Below are 15,496 nucleotides of genomic sequence, written 5' to 3' on the forward strand. Positions count from 1 at the left end.
ATGAGATGCCAGCCTGCATTTCTAACATCCTGGCTGCTGATACTAGGGGAGACTCTAGGCCTCGTCTTCTCTGCTTCTAGGTGGCTGGCTTGTTTCCTTGGGCGTTAGTCCCTTCTGTTACCAAAAAAAAAAAAGTGATACAGTAGTGATAAAGGACTGATACAAAATGTTGATTGTATTTATCTTTAGTTTCTTGTTTTGTACTTAAATAATAAAATAAGTACAAATATCGGTTCAGTACGGATTTCCGTCGGATTAGGAATATTGTTTCCGTTAACCAAACCGAATAGCTCGGTACGGATTGAATCAGAATAATTAAAATTTAAAAGTAATTATTTAACCAAACCAAACTAAACTACCGATACGGTACGGTCGATATGCGAATAATTCGGATGAGATGCCCATCCCTAACACCACCTCATGTATAACGCTCGTATTTTAAAAAATAATAATTAATGGGCTATGAGTGATAAGAAACCAGAAATTTTTTTGGGAGCAACCACGGGCCAACCCACCTGCTACATACTTTTGGGTCGAGCAGCCCACCTGTCAATGCACTTTCGCTTTAATAAAGAAAAAAAAAGTTATAAAAAAGAAAAGAAAAAGTTATACAAAAAGAAAAAAAATACAAAAAGAAAGAAAAAGGAAAAAAAGAGAGGAAAACTTCAGGGAGTGCCAGACTCCTGATTTCCACCGAGTAGGTGCAAGAGAGACAATCTCGATAGCTTTCATCAATGGCTGGCGTATCTCTGAAGTGCGGGGACTGTGGGGCTCTCCTGAAGTCCGTGGAGGAAGCCCAAGAGCATGCCGAGCTTACCTCCCACTCCAACTTCTCTGAGTCAACCGAAGCTGTTCTCAACCTCGTCTGTTCTTCTTGCGGCAAACCATGCCGATCCAAAACCGTATAGTCCCTACTATTTCTTTCTCTCTTGAAATTCAATTGTTTTTGTCTTTACTCTGAATTTGCTCATCTGGGTCAGTAGGATTTCAGTTTAATTTTCATATACATTAGTTGGAATTCAGCATCTTTGTTTCTTAGTAAATTTTGAAACTTTTGGTTGTTCTGTTTTCTATTATTTTCAAGTATACTGAACTTAATGACCAGCAATGTTTTTTTAATTTATCAAAGGTACTTAGGTGTATCAAAAACGGGATTGATCCTCACATTATCTGTTATATACTGTCATATTGAAATTTTTGGTCTCCTTATTAGATTTGCTTTTCTGGGTTGTTGATTCAAATTCAGTTTCATGTGGATTAAATTAAAGATTTTTTGGTTATTCGAGCTCAGAGAGTGAGGAATGTGGTAGCAAGCTGAGCTCACTGAGTAATTATCGCATGTGTGTATATTTAGAAGATTGAAGATTAGACTATTATTTTCTTGGCAATAGAGAAAACTCGTTTGATGATTTTTTGGTGCTTGGATATGTTTGATCATAAAGGAAAGTGATTTGCATACCAAAAGAACGGGGCATACCGAGTTTGTTGATAAGACTGCGGATACAGTAAAGCCGATAAGTTTGGAGGTTCCAAAGGTGACAGCTTCAGAGTCCGAAGAGGCTGTTGGTGCAAGTAGACAGGCAGAAGGTACTTCTTCCGGTTGAGTGTTTTGTATATCTTGAGGTTCTGTTCAGTGAAAGCATGAAATTTGATCTTATATATTTGGAAAGCTTTTTAGTGCAAATAGGTTGGATAGGTTGGATTTGTACAGTTTTTCGGTAGATGCTATATTCTGTATGAATTTACCGTATCTGTGCAACAATATGATGCATAACTAGAGTTTATGTTGTTTGGATGTTTGATCCTGGTGCACTTCTTCCTTTCTTTGTGCCTTTTTTTTTTTGGCATGCCTTCCTTCCTGCTGTTGGAAATCAGTTTTATTTGAAGGGCTTTGGTTTTTTTTGGAGCATTAATTTTGTACCTCTGTGTATCCATGTTCTATTCAAATTAAGTCTGAATATATACTATGATAACTTTGGAGATATGCATAATTCTTCCCCCAATGCATGGATTTGCACAGAAGTGCATAAAGTTATATGACTACCTATACTTGTTCTCATCGTTGTTTTGTTAATGGTCGTTATTCCTATAAACAAATATTAATGGTCTTTCTTAGAAGTTCTTCACTAAGAAGGCTGTCGGCAGTCAGTGCTTCTGCTTGTTCAGGTCTAGATTAGAAATCATGGTTGTAGATGAACATGGAAGATGCATTTTAACTTTTCAAATTAATTCTGAAGTCAGGCTTTACAACCTGGTTATTTATGATAGGAAACATACTGCCATTGGCTGGTTTTTTCTTTATGGTTAGTCATTTCTGTTACTCTTGTTTATTGACTCGATGATTACCTGATCAATGTTTCTTCATCTAGAAATGGTTGTTCCAGAGGTTGACAAAAAGCTGCTTGAGGAACTCGAAGGAATGGGATTTTCAATAGCCCGGGCAACCCGTGCACTTCACTATTCTGGTGAGCTCATGAAAAAAAAAATTGTATATTTATTAAATGATATTGAAGCTTCTTACATTTGGCTTGCTTTTAGTGGTTTTGTTTATGTTTTACCCCATCTTTTGTTCCCATCAGAAAAATGATGGATGCTAATGATTATTAGGAGACTTGTGATTTCTGTTAGTTGAAATACTGCATGATTAGGACTCAGGTTCATTTGTTTATAGTTTTGGGGCCTGTTCTTCTTGTAGCTACCATTTGAGATAGAGCCTAGAAACAGCCTGCACAGTGGAAAGCATTAGAAGAACTAGAATTCATAAAAGTTGAGCGAGTGCATACGCTGCTGTGCTTATTAAATTTATTGGATTTCACAGAGTATGAAATTCTTAGGATTCAGCTATTTCTGCTAAAACCAATGAGCTCTGTTCTATATTTAATGGTTTCTAGGCTTGTAAGCGTGTGAATTTTTTCATTTTGAAACCGTTCCACATAATTGAAAATTTGCGACCTGACAATATTAATTCTCTCAGCTCATAATATCTTTTTTTTCCCAGGTAATGCTAGCCTGGAGGCTGCAGTCAATTGGGTGGTTGAACATGAGAATGATCCAGACATAGATCAAATGCCCTCAGTATGATACCTTCATTCTGATCCTTGATATGAATCATGTGCATCTTCTCCTCTCTCTCTCTCTCTCTTTCACACACACACACACACACACACACACACACACACTCAATGCAAACACTTTGCGGCAGAAATGGTTGGGGCAGAAAAGGTTGGATAGACTGGTTATGTACTTGCATATCTTTTGTACGATGATGTTAATGATATACTACTGGTTGAGAAAATATCACTTACTCACACACTCAATGCAAACACTTCGCGGCAGAAAAGGTTGGATAGACTGGTTATGTACTTGCATATCTATTCCATGATGATATTAATGATATACTACTAGTTGAGAAAATATCACTCACTCACTCACACTTTGCGGCAGAAAAGGTTGGATAGACTGGTTATGTACTTGCGTATATATTCTATGCTGATATTAATGATATACTACTGGTTGAGAAAGTATCTTCCAAAAAATGTATCTCAATTAGGGAAGATAGGAGGAGGTTTGACATCCTAGTGATGACTATTAGTAGAAATCAAGTTTTATAAATTTATCTATTGGAAACTGAACAATTTTATTTAGTGGATGATTTTGGTGTTGGAAATTTCTAGGGCATTATTTTTCTTTAAGAAAAGTCCAGGATTTTTTTATTTGTTTATTTAATGGTAAATCTTACTAATGCAAATTTTATTTGCCTTATTCCAAAAATAAAAAGAGACCAGACTCCTTGACAATTAGCGGCTACCGCACTATAAGTTTGCTCTCAAGATTTTACAAGGTGCATGCTAAAGTGTTGGCCCTGAAATTGAGAGAGGTTTCTTAAGTAGTCTATCAGTGGTGCGAAACGGCTTTGCCCCCTTTCAGTAGGGGGGCGAAAGGTTAGACCTTAGAAAGTCAGCGAACAGCGGTTTGGGAAACAACTTCTCAATCCCAAGGTGCTTTAGTGAATGAGAGGCAAAGTTTAGACATACTTTTGGCTGGTTATGAGGTTGTGCAGGGCTGGATATAGAAAGATGGGAAAGGAGGAAGGGTTGGTTATTAAGGTTGACTATAAGAAGGCTTGTGATTGAGGTGATTAGGGATTCCTAAACTTGATGATGGAGGTTAGAGGTTTTGGTGAGAGATTGTTCTTAGGGACAGTTTGTGTTTGTTAAACTTAAGACTTATGATTTTGCTTGACATTGTAATGTCTTCTCAGTTACTGGGTTTCAGAATTTGGTGAATAGTTTAGCTTTTTATTGTTTGTTGTTGCTTTAGAAAAAGATAAAGAGAGAGAACTTCAGAAATATGTAAAACTTGCCTACTTATTTGTGCTCAGGTACCAGTCAACACCAAAGTTGAGGCTCCAAAACCTTCTCTCACGCCAGAGCAATTGAAAGCCAAGCAACAAGAGCTTAGGTAGTGCTTTTTATTCATTCTTAGTGTCACTGATTAGATCATCTTGATCATACCAAAAAAATGAGATAATCTTGATATCAAAGTTATTGCAGATTCTAGTTTCTGCTTGTCATAATAAATCTCATTCTTTTTATTGGATGCTATAGCTCCCAATTTTGTTTGTTGAAGCGGATACGTATTAGCATGTGTAAGGTTTATAATTTTAGATTGAAGCTCCCTGTTCCTCCTTTCATTTATAACTGAGAGCAAACTAATCACTTCAAAAGTCTTTCTTCCCTAGTATGGAAATTGGACTCTGCAATTAACCCTTAAAAGTTAATTACTGGTTATTCAACCTTTCCATTGAACTGGGAGGAATACTCACGCTTGGGCATATGATTCATCCTTTTACTCGAATTTATCGTGTAGGTATCCTTGTATGGACTTGCCTGTAACTTCCTTTGACAACATGGATTTGAGACATACTCATGTTTTAAAATTTCTTTAGACTTGCTTAATGCTTCTCACTATTTAATTCGATTGCCTTGTAACTTCTTTTCTACCATCCTTTAAGGGAGAAAGCTCGCAAGAAGAAAGAAGAAGAGGAGAAGAGAATGGAAAAAGAAAAAGAAAAGGTACTTTTGAATGTCTTCTCTCGTATCTTTACTTGCATTACAAAAGTAACCTTTTCCAGCTATTATGTGCATGTAAGTGCATGCCTGGTAGTCTTATTGTGAAAAAGTTACATCCCAATATTGGACATGCCTTCTGAGAATAAAAAAAAAAAAAAAAAAGAGGAAGGAAAAGAAGCAGAAAATCTTGGACATGCCTTTCCTTTTCGTCATCGTGTATTGTTTGTTCATGTGCGTCCTTATGAAATTTTTAATGCAATTAATTGAAAATTTCAGCTCTTTTATAATATTGCTTATTATTTTGTTAATACTTGATAGTTTATGTTCTCAATAAAAGATTTTGCTTCTTGAATCAATCCTTTTTTTTTTGCTGGTTCAGTTCAAGGAGAAATATGTTTAATTTTTTTGGTTATCTGGATATATATGTTGAAGAATTCTGGTTGGATTCATTTATGTTAGGAAGTTATTAAGAACCTACAAAATCCTGCCCTGTGTATACAATATGTAGTACTTCAGTTTATCTCAATTTTCGAATCTACGTTCTTTGATCAAATGTGGATGATATGTTTATTTTTATTTATATATATATATTTTTTTCAGGAGAGGATTCGAGTAGGCAAGGAACTCTTAGAAGCGAAGAGAATGGAAGAAGAAAATGAAAGAAAACGGTTTATCTTCATCTAGTGATCTTTTGTGTTTGTTTTCCAATCTACCATTATATGACATCAATGCCCTTTTTTCCTCACATTACTTGGATTCATCTTCCATTGGGATGGAAATGTGATTCTTTCTGATAGGATTGTGGCCTTGCGAAAAGCGGAAAAAGAAGAAGAGAAAAGAGCTAGGGAAAAGATTCGTCAAAAATTGGAGGAAGATAAGGTAAAGATATTCAGAGCCACTTTGTTTAATCCTGTACTAAACTAATTAAGACTAAGTTCTTGGCTTTACATGCAATTTGTTAAGTTTTTGTTCTTTTATCATTTGTCTAAAGCTTTCCACTCAGAGACTGGTGAGTGAAACTCACACCTGAATTATGTCTTTTTCTTTAATCAAGTCTGTGAAGCATTATTAGCAGAGGAAACCTTTAATCGAGTTTAATGGACAAAAAAGAATTAGTGGAGGCAAACCTTGTTCAAATTCTTGATTGCCAATTAGTTGAGAAAAGTAGGGAGTAGTTTATTTTAGGAGCCTTTTGGTAGTGGAATGAGTTCTTCAGGAATGAAAGTTCCTTTGTTCATTCCTTGGGGATGAAAGTGAAAACAGTATCTCATTCCACTGTTTGAAAATGCTGGGAAGTGATAACCAGGATATACCTGTTATTTCCATTCCCATGTTTAGTTTTTGTAGGTAGTGATGAAAATCAAAATTTGTTCATTTTTTCACTAATACCCTTTTTTTATAAAAAAATTCCAAGATTTTTTATGGAAAACAAAAAGGTGGTATTTTAATTTATAATGTGGTTGGTTTAGCCATCAAGAGTGCAATAAATGTATTCCCAAGGCATGGAAACTGCGTACCCGAGGGGGTCCAAGGGTTTGATTCCATCCTTCATGGGTGTGCAATTCCTATGTAACATGTATCACATTCCAAGGGACTTGTTTACCATATTTGGAATGACATACCCATTCCCAAACTTCTGATTCGCGAAACCTAACGGGCCCTAAAATATGTAAAATTATTAGAACCATATAAGGCTTAACATAAATTTGAACTTTTGATCTATCTTGTAGGGCATGTGGAGTCTGGATTATTTCATCTGAATTTGTGTTATAAATGCAATGACCATAGGGTTTCTGTAGTCTAGTAAAGCTAAAGCACTGTGCACTAAGTGAATTCCCATTGTGCTTCACATAAACAGCTAGTCTAAATTTTTTGTTTCCTTTCATATTTTGAACTTTCTATGTTGTTGGAGGGTTAACAAGTGTGGATCTGGTCTGTATTTAGATTAGTATAAAGAAGATATCCACCTCCCTCTCAACCCTCTTTTTAAAGTGAATGGAAAGCACTTGCAAGTAATTCGTCTTAAATGTTCACTGGGAAAATTTACTTCTTAATTACATGACTTGACAACTAGGATCGACAAGTAAGTTAGTAGATATAGTACCATGACTTTTCTTTTAGTTTGCTGATGTTGTTTTGAGTTCTCACTCTTTAATCCTGTGTACATCTTGTCCATTGTTTTGTACTGCTATCTCTTCTTATTGAAATTTGTTTCCTATAAAAGAAAGATAAAGGAAAAAAATATATATATAATACACACCTAAAAGTACCTCATTATGCTGTTTTAGAACTTGCTTCCCCCTTTTATCAGTTTGTTGTATCTGTTTCCTTATTTTTTAGATAATAATAAATCAGTTTTCTTTTTCCTTATCTGTTTGTACAGGCAGAAAGGAGGAGGAGACTTGGGTTGCCACCAGAAGATCCTTCAACTGCAAAACCTGCTGCACCTGTTGTGGAAGAGAAAAAGGCATGAGCTTGTTTAAATATATTATTTACCTATAATGCCATTCAGAAATTGTTGAAACCTGTACTGATGCACCTCTGTTGTATTAATGGTATCTGACGTACAGAGCTCATTGCCCATAAGGCCTGCTACAAAAGCAGAGCAAATGAGAGAATGTTTGCGATCTCTCAAGCAGAACCACAAGGTAAAAACTGTTGCCTGTAATGTCAATAATTCATTAAAAACAAGAAAATAAAATTTCAACTTCTTGATATTGAGGGCCTTTTTGTAAGAACCACATACAGGTCTGGTACAAGAGACCAAAAATTAAGTTTTCCTTTCAAGGGTTTCATGATTCTCCTTAGTTTCAAGTGCTCATTTTTGTATTTTTAATGTCACTCGTACTGACACTGTTAAGCCATGACCCTAGATACCAGCCATAGTTACTTTTTTAAATAAGAAGGAAAAAAAGATATGTGAAATGCTATTTCTTGAAAAGAAACTGCTCTCACTTTTTATCTGTTCAACGTTTTGTTGTATGGATTGTGGGCAATGGCCTTATTTTCTCTTTCTGTGCGTAGGAGGACGATGCCAAAGTGAAGAGAGCATTCCAGACTCTTTTAACTTTTGTAGGGAATGTTGCCAGAAATCCCGATGAGGAGAAATATAGAAAAATAAGACTCACTAACCAATCTTTCCAGGTAGAACAACTTATCATGCACAGAAAACAGCTATCTGCTGAGAAATCTTTTCCTGTTATATGATTTTATACTCGTTACAAGGTGTTTCGGTTGGACTCAGATGTTAATGGTTTAATGTTGCATAGACTGTACCCCATTATTGATCTATATTCTTTTAGTGCCCATGTTTCTTGTTTGTTGACATAACTCCTTGTTTGTTTTCTTTGTTATCAATCACTCATTGCGTTAACAGGATAGAGTTGGTTCGTTCAAAGGAGGTATTGAGTTTCTTGAGTTGTGCGAGTTTGAGAGGGTAGAAGGGAGCGAGTTCTTGTTTCTTCCTAGGGACAAGGTTGACATGGCAGTGCTGAATTCAGCTGGGTCTGAGCTAGACTCTGCAATAAAGAATCCCTTTTTCGGTGTTCTTTAAGTTCAAAGATGTTTTCATTATATATACAGTTTTTCTTTTTCGGATTTGGTGAGGTGAAATTGATGCTTTCGGGTTGTTTATTACATTACTACACCGTTTTGGCCATTATTAATATATGGTTATGAATTAAGGGATCTTTACTGCGAATTTCATTTAAGATTAACTTGGATCAAGAAGGAACACCTTAAACCTAGGGTGTCGATTTTCACACTTTATATTTTGTTATACTACCATGCTTTATATGCCTTGAAGTATTTTGCGTTGTAAATTACCTGTATAAGGGATAGGATATGTGGGTTTGTAGATATTTTTTGTCATTGAATCATGCACAGGGTTATGTTTACCACTCCCTCCCATTTCGATTTTGTATTTGAGGATTTTCTTCCAAAGTTTATTTGTGTTTTGATTCACAAGTGCCAATTAAAGTTTACTTATTTTGAAGCAAAGCAAGCCATTCATGTTGAAACCATTTGTGAAAAAAAGTAGTTCTCTGTTTAAAAATAAATTAAATTAAAATCATGTCATACGAAATAAAACTGTGTTGTATTAAATATTCATAAAACAATTAAAAAAAGAAAAAGAAAAAAAAAGCTTTAAAGTATATCTAATTCTCGGTGGGCGGACGAATTCGAGGAATAAGTTTTGAGTTTTTTTATTTTTTTATTCTTTTAAAGACAATTCTTAGAATACATATATATATATATATATATATAGAGACCTTCTCATATTGTCCAGCCCAAGGTACGGTAGAACAGCCCAATACTCATATTGGTCGTGCATAACAGCGTAGCCCACTACTCAATTCAATTCTCATCAGAGACACATTCTCTCTCTCTATCTCTCTCTCACTTCAATTCAACTTTCGTTCAAGAATCAACATTCGGGCGACCCAAAAAAATAAAGAAAGAAGGAATTAAGATTCTTGGCTCAACTTTCTTCTTCCTTCAAACTAAAACCTGGTTCAGTTCTTCTTCTTCCGGGTAATTTTAATCTTTAATCTAGGGTTTTAGAAATTTCTTATCAGTTTTCGTTTTAAATTCTGCCCCTTTCTCTTCAATTAGTCCTTTACTTGGTTTTCAAGTTAAAAAGTCTTCTTCTCCTAACCTGATATTGATTTACCTCATTACGTGTTTGCAGATCAAACTCATTGAATTTGTCTGAGGCTGTGGGAATGATGTTTGGGTATTTAGGTTTTTGTGCAGAGAAGCTTTGTCTATTTTGCTCAAGAGTACGAGCATTAATTCCACCTTTTTTGTCTTCTCTCTTTTCTTGGAACTCCAATAGCCAAAAATACCTAACCCACCTTCAGAAGCTTGACCAGGTATGATTTTTATAGCACGATAATCTATCATTGTCAGGGTACAAATGAAAATATATATATTCTTTAATTTGTACTCATTAAATTTGTTGGATTTCTCAGTTCATCCTGTTCTTAAAAGTTTACTGAAAATATTGATTACATCATGGTGGTTTTAGATTGCAAGATTGAAAATGAATATAATGAAGGAAAAAAAAAAATTTACTTTGAGGTTGGGAGTTGAGACTAGATTGGCTATGTTGAATTTCCTTGTGCTGTCCTTGGTATGCATTTTGGTTATGCATTGTACAATAATATATGAATAAGCCATATTTCTGGATTTCGTTTCTTGTAGATTGATCAACCAAGATGGGAGGACTTACCTCTGGACTGTTTGGTGAATGTGTTTGGAAGAGTTGGTATGAGGTCGTTGCTCTTAAATGTTCCTTTTGTGTGCAAGTCATGGCACAGGGCGAGCCTCGACCCTTCATGCTGGCAACGTCTCATTTTTATTGACACTGAAACTGAGATGGACCTTGAAACTCGTCAATTTTGGTGTTGTGATAATGAAATTGAAGCTGATATTGACATTGAATCTGATCGTCGCTGTTTTGAGGCATTGATGAATAGATTTGCATGTCAATATCGTATGGATGATACCTGTTTTTCTGACACTGGATTTATACAGTTCGTAGTCAATCGTAGCAAAGGACATGCAACTTTCCTGAGGCTACCTGGAGTCTGTCCGGAAGCTGCAATGAAATATGTTGGGAATGTGTAAGTTTTCTCCAAATCATTCAAATGTATTTTGATGTCTATAGATAGAGAGAAAAGGGTGACTCTTTGGTTAAGCTATATTTTCTATGACATGCACTTTGACATTAAAACCATTTTATAGTCACCTGTAAAATGAGTCTTGATGAACTTTTATTTGCAGGTGTCATGGACTCAAGGGTTTGTCTTTGCCCAGACGTTTACTGCTCTGTTCACCAAGCATCGTTGCAGAACTGATTGGTAAGTGCAAACATTTGGAGTTGTTGTCAGTTGGGGGCAGCCATAATTTCGAGGAGATCCTTTTACAATTCAGCATGGGCTGCTGCAAGAATTTTCTCAACATGGATGTGCCAGCTGCTTTAAGGAATAGGGAAGATAATAAGAATGTTCCTGATATTATTCCAAATGTTAGCTTCTTATGCAGCTATAATTTTGAGGAAATCTTTTCACAGATCCGCATTCACTGCAAGAATTTTTGTGGTTTAAATGTGTCGGGTGCTTTAATGAGAAGAGAAGATGTGTTGGCAATTGTCAACTTGCTTCCTCATATTAAGTACTTAATCTTGAGGAAGTCATTCATTGATCGGGATGATCTTGCCACATTACTTCAAGGCTGCGAAGAACTTGTGCTTTTGGATGCAAGGAATTGCTGTGGTTTTGATGAAGGTGATGCTGAAATATCAGTGCTTGCTTCTCATATTGGTAAATTCAGCTGTGAGGGTTCTAGATATGTTGACCCTCTTCTGTGGTTGCGTAGTCACAAATATATTTAGACATTGATGTGAGTGCTTTTCAAGCAAAGCAAAGCATACCCTTATTAGCTTAGGTGTTTCTTGTCCAGTTCTTTCTTAACGGGGTTCGATATTTTAAACGATCTTTCCATGACACCGAAGTGATTGATGGTTGAGATTGAGACTTGTTTCTGTCGGGTAGTGACAGTTGAGAATTGTAAATTCAGTTTGTTGGTAGGTTTGGAGGGTTTATGTAATAGGCTACAGACTTGAACCTTGGGTTGTGTAATTATCTAATATAGTAGATATTATTGTCTGATGATCTCTTCTTTTATTTTATTTTTAGTAATGTAGCTAAAATTGTATTGAAGTTTATGCTCCTGGATATAATTAAGCCCCTTTGTCTGCAAGTCGTGGTTGAGTTTTGTTGTTGTTGTTGATAAAAGCTTGGGGGAGGTGGAAATCGTAGCACTTTAGCCACTTGAGCTATAAACTCCTTGCAAATCGGCATGCCTTTTAGAGTTATATTTATATTTTATTTTAGTTTTGTAAATTTCTACAACACAAACTGAGCAGTGAGTACCTTAAGAAATTAAAATCATTTCACCTGCTTACAAGTTACATGCCTCTACACCCCTCATGATGGGCTCTGCCACCATTAGAAAAGAACTAGCAAAGACGAGATGAAGCCAGGCAACAAATAAGGGTCTCCATCTATATCATCCCATGATCTCTTCAAACCAGCCTACTTACCATGACCCAGGGCAGTGAATTAGCTTCACAAATCCTGGAAGTGCTTGCACACGATCTGCTGAGAAGGCTGCAATGAACTCCCCTAAGCTACTCAGTTAGGACTTAAGAACGGTTTTCAGATCAGCCACTATATATGCCTTAAAAAACTATAACGTTCAATACCTTCCTGATCCTCCACAGGCCAAAATCTTAGGCTTATAAGGGGTTGCACAGAATGCGAACAAGTCCCATCACTAGGCCATTTACCAAATCTTAGGCTTGTTCATTTGGAAGGTATGCCTAGGCTTAGATGTGTGGGAGCTGAGTTTGACATCTGGTAGCTTCCCATCAGTTAAGAGAGTATCTTTCTTATAATACCACAAGGAATTTCGGAAAGAAATGCTAGGAAATTGTGCTCCTTATTTTCGAATGGTGAAGCCCTCAGCAACATCTTGTCAAGTTTTAATTCCTTACATGTGTTAAATTTATACAAGGCTGAAATTGAGGATTTTCCAAGTTCAATCGGCAACATCTTGTCAAGTTTAATTGCTTTACGCGTGTTCAAAGTTTCTGGAACAAAAATCAGAGAATTGCCAAAATCTATTGGCAAGCTTTATAATCTATAAACGTTAAGAATGTGTAGTACACGGCATCTTTGAAGGTTTTCAAAGGAAATGCAAAATCTGATCAACTTGAGGCATGTTTATTTTGACGAGTACGTGGAAGTTGCATTTGGGATGAGACGATTGACTCATTTGCAAACATTACCTTCCTTAACTTTAGATAACGAAAGGAATGATGGAATTGACGAGCTGGGTGGCTTAAACCAATTAGAAGGTGAACTAAGTAGTAGATTTTTGGAAAATGCGAGAGACAGAGATGAAATACAGGAATCTAATTTAGCTGGTTAAGCAAATATACAAGGGTTGACGTTACAGTGGGTTATTACAGGGATATAAACGACAAGGAAATGGATGTATTAGAAGGCCTCCAACCAAACCCTGAGTTGGAAATCTAGAGATTGACAAAATCATGAGTGCTAAATTGGCATCATGGATGATGAGTGGCTTGTTGCCACTCAATTTGAAAGAGATTCGGTTATCCAACTCAGCCATTTGCCAAACCTTAGGCATATTATATTCCAAACGCAAGCTCTGCCTGAACCATTTCAGAACCTCATATTAACTTCGTGTTTTAAAAGCTTTGCTAGTATTCAAGAAATTTTTGTTTTATCAATTCATCCCTCCAACAACAATATGAGAAACTGCTTACCACTGAATGTATATCTATGCAACATTTTACCAAATTACAACCGTTGGAATTCTTGGTTCTCCCATCTGTGGGAAAGATTAGTGATAATCAGCAGCGACTAAACAGTACAGTCAGTTCCAAATTGCTCAAAACGTCCCTTTGTAATCACCTATACACGTTTAAAATCACTACCATACATCCGCTTCTCTTTTGGCGTTCCTCTTTGATTAGTTTTAGTTTTTAACCTTTACTTATTGTGTGCATTCTGAGTTAACTCTTTTCTAATCCAGTATAATGGCTATGTCAATGCCATGTCTGTTGCATGCAAATAGACTTTTATTGTTACTTTGATTTGTAGGTTTTCAAGAGGCCATAAGTCGAAAGGAAGAGCTGGTGTGGAAGATATTGTGTAGGTACTTGAGATCTATTTCCCCTGTTGTCCGACATAGGTGGTGAGTTACTTATTTTGGTGTGGATAATGCATGACATGTTAGGATTCAAATCAAAACACACAGGAGTTGCATTTTTGTTAATCCCAAATTAACTCATGATTCTAGTCTAGATAAGGATTCGACTTGCAAAATTGAACCTAGGTTTCATATTGATGTAAAAACTTACGGTGCTGCCAATTTTATATTAGCATAGCTTCTTACGAGTGTCAACACCACTTCTCTGTTACAAAGTAACCAAGAGAAGTGTTTGGCTCCTTATAAAATTATTCCTTATGTTTCAATAAGAATTATTATTAGTGAATTGATGTTAACCTCTGCTCACGCTTTAATAGTATTTCTTTTGTTTAAATAAGAATAGTGATTGGCAGGCTTTTGTAATTTGTTTGTTTCATGTATAATTAAGTTGATCCTGGTTGCACATTACACAGAACAAGGCTGGCTTGTCATGTCTCATTGAACCAAGACTTGGAGCAGGAATTACAAGAAACTTAGCATTTACGATTACCAGGGATGTCTCTGCTTAAGTCAGTAAAGAGTGGAGTACAAAGTCAGTAGGCATTGAAAGCTGAAATCAAAACTCTCTCAATTGTCAATTCTCTTCTTTTCTTTCTCTTCTTAATTTGTACAGGTATTGCTTTGCTTAAAAACATCCAAGATGAGTTACATGAGAAAAAAGTAAACCAATGCAGAGAAGGAATTCACGGCATGAAATAATTGACCCACCGACAGCCACGCAGGGAAGGCATTCAAGGCATGAAATAATTGGCATGAAATAATTGACCCACCGACAGCCACGCAGAGAAGTCATGAAATGATAAAGCCACCACCAACAACAATTCTTGAGTGATAAGACTAAACGGAGCCACCAATATTTAAAATCTTAAGAGCAAGTACAGCAACTAAGGCTGGACTTGGGCTAGGGGGGTTTGGGAGAAAAAGGTGTTTCCAGCAACAAAAAGCAATTCGAGCAGGAGGTGGGGGCTACCAGACTGGGCTGGCCTGAGGTGGAGTTCGGCCCGAGAGCTGTGATGTCATCGCTGACGCCAGGCTGGCGGTTGCCTTTCGGGTTTGAATTTTTTTTTACAGTTGGCGCGTGCATTGCATGCGTCAATATTAAAAAAAAATTCAAAGCTCGCGCTACAGTAGCCGCCAACGGCTAGCTTCCACGTGTCGGCGTCTTGGCTCTCCAATCTGATTTTTTCCTTCAATCCAACGGCAGCCAATTTTTCTATAATAAAAAAATGAAAAAAAAAATCGGAATTTTTTTTAAAAAATACTGAATTTTTTTTATATAAATACCAACCAATATGCTTCACTTTTAAGACCAAATCCTCGTACATTTTCTTCTCCTTCTATTATTCACTTTCTACTAAATATTTTTTCACTTTCAAGTTGTATTTTTCTCTATCATATTATGGGTTCTTCTAGTGAAATTTTGAATTTTGAAATGTATATGAAATTTGAAATTTATCTGAAACTTGAAACCGAAAATCTTATCCGATATGAATAGTATTGACACGTAGGAACCCAAAAATCTTATCCAATATGAATAGTAGCTGCCCTAGGGCTCCATTTGCGATGGCAAGGGGCTAACTGCTGGAAATGCTCTAAGCCCATTACCTGTCGTCTAGCAC

The 15,496-nt window shown here is 36.2% G+C and overlaps 2 protein-coding genes across 2 annotated transcripts; both read left to right on the forward strand.

Annotated features, from left to right (window-relative positions):
• Window positions 608–8,818, forward strand: LOC18788642 (UBX domain-containing protein 4). Its single transcript, XM_007222786.2, has 12 exons — window positions 608–902; window positions 1,443–1,587; window positions 2,370–2,465; window positions 2,999–3,075; window positions 4,382–4,461; window positions 5,015–5,075; window positions 5,673–5,740; window positions 5,870–5,951; window positions 7,456–7,539; window positions 7,643–7,720; window positions 8,097–8,216; window positions 8,449–8,818. Exons 1-12 carry the CDS (start codon window positions 735–737, stop codon window positions 8,623–8,625), a joined length of 1,236 nt encoding a protein of 411 aa, XP_007222848.2. The 5' UTR covers window positions 608–734; the 3' UTR covers window positions 8,626–8,818.
• On the forward strand, window positions 9,364–11,809 carry LOC18789319 (putative F-box/LRR-repeat protein 23). The gene is made up of 4 exons (XM_007225926.2): window positions 9,364–9,605; window positions 9,763–9,946; window positions 10,278–10,699; window positions 10,860–11,809. The coding sequence occupies exons 2-4, from the start codon at window positions 9,797–9,799 to the stop codon at window positions 11,467–11,469; spliced, it is 1,182 nt and encodes a 393-aa protein (XP_007225988.2). The 5' UTR covers window positions 9,364–9,605; window positions 9,763–9,796; the 3' UTR covers window positions 11,470–11,809.

This window comes from Prunus persica, chromosome G1 (genome assembly GCF_000346465.2).
Source record: "Prunus persica cultivar Lovell chromosome G1, Prunus_persica_NCBIv2, whole genome shotgun sequence".
NCBI lineage: Eukaryota > Viridiplantae > Streptophyta > Magnoliopsida > Rosales > Rosaceae > Prunus > Prunus persica.

Excerpts from the sequence above, each read along its gene's own strand:
- LOC18789319 (XM_007225926.2), top strand. The coding sequence starts at position 9,797 with ATGATGTTTGGGTATTTAGGTTTTTGTGCAGAGAAGCTTTGTCTATTT. Across the intron at positions 9,947-10,277 it reads ACCTTCAGAAGCTTGACCAG|ATTGATCAACCAAGATGGGA; the intron begins GTATGATTTTTA and ends CGTTTCTTGTAG. Across the intron at positions 10,700-10,859 it reads ATGAAATATGTTGGGAATGT|GTGTCATGGACTCAAGGGTT; the intron begins GTAAGTTTTCTC and ends TTTTATTTGCAG.
- LOC18788642 (XM_007222786.2), top strand. The coding sequence starts at position 735 with ATGGCTGGCGTATCTCTGAAGTGCGGGGACTGTGGGGCTCTCCTGAAG. Across the intron at positions 5,076-5,672 it reads TGGAAAAAGAAAAAGAAAAG|GAGAGGATTCGAGTAGGCAA; the intron begins GTACTTTTGAAT and ends TATTTTTTTCAG. Across the intron at positions 5,741-5,869 it reads GAAGAAAATGAAAGAAAACG|GATTGTGGCCTTGCGAAAAG; the intron begins GTTTATCTTCAT and ends TCTTTCTGATAG.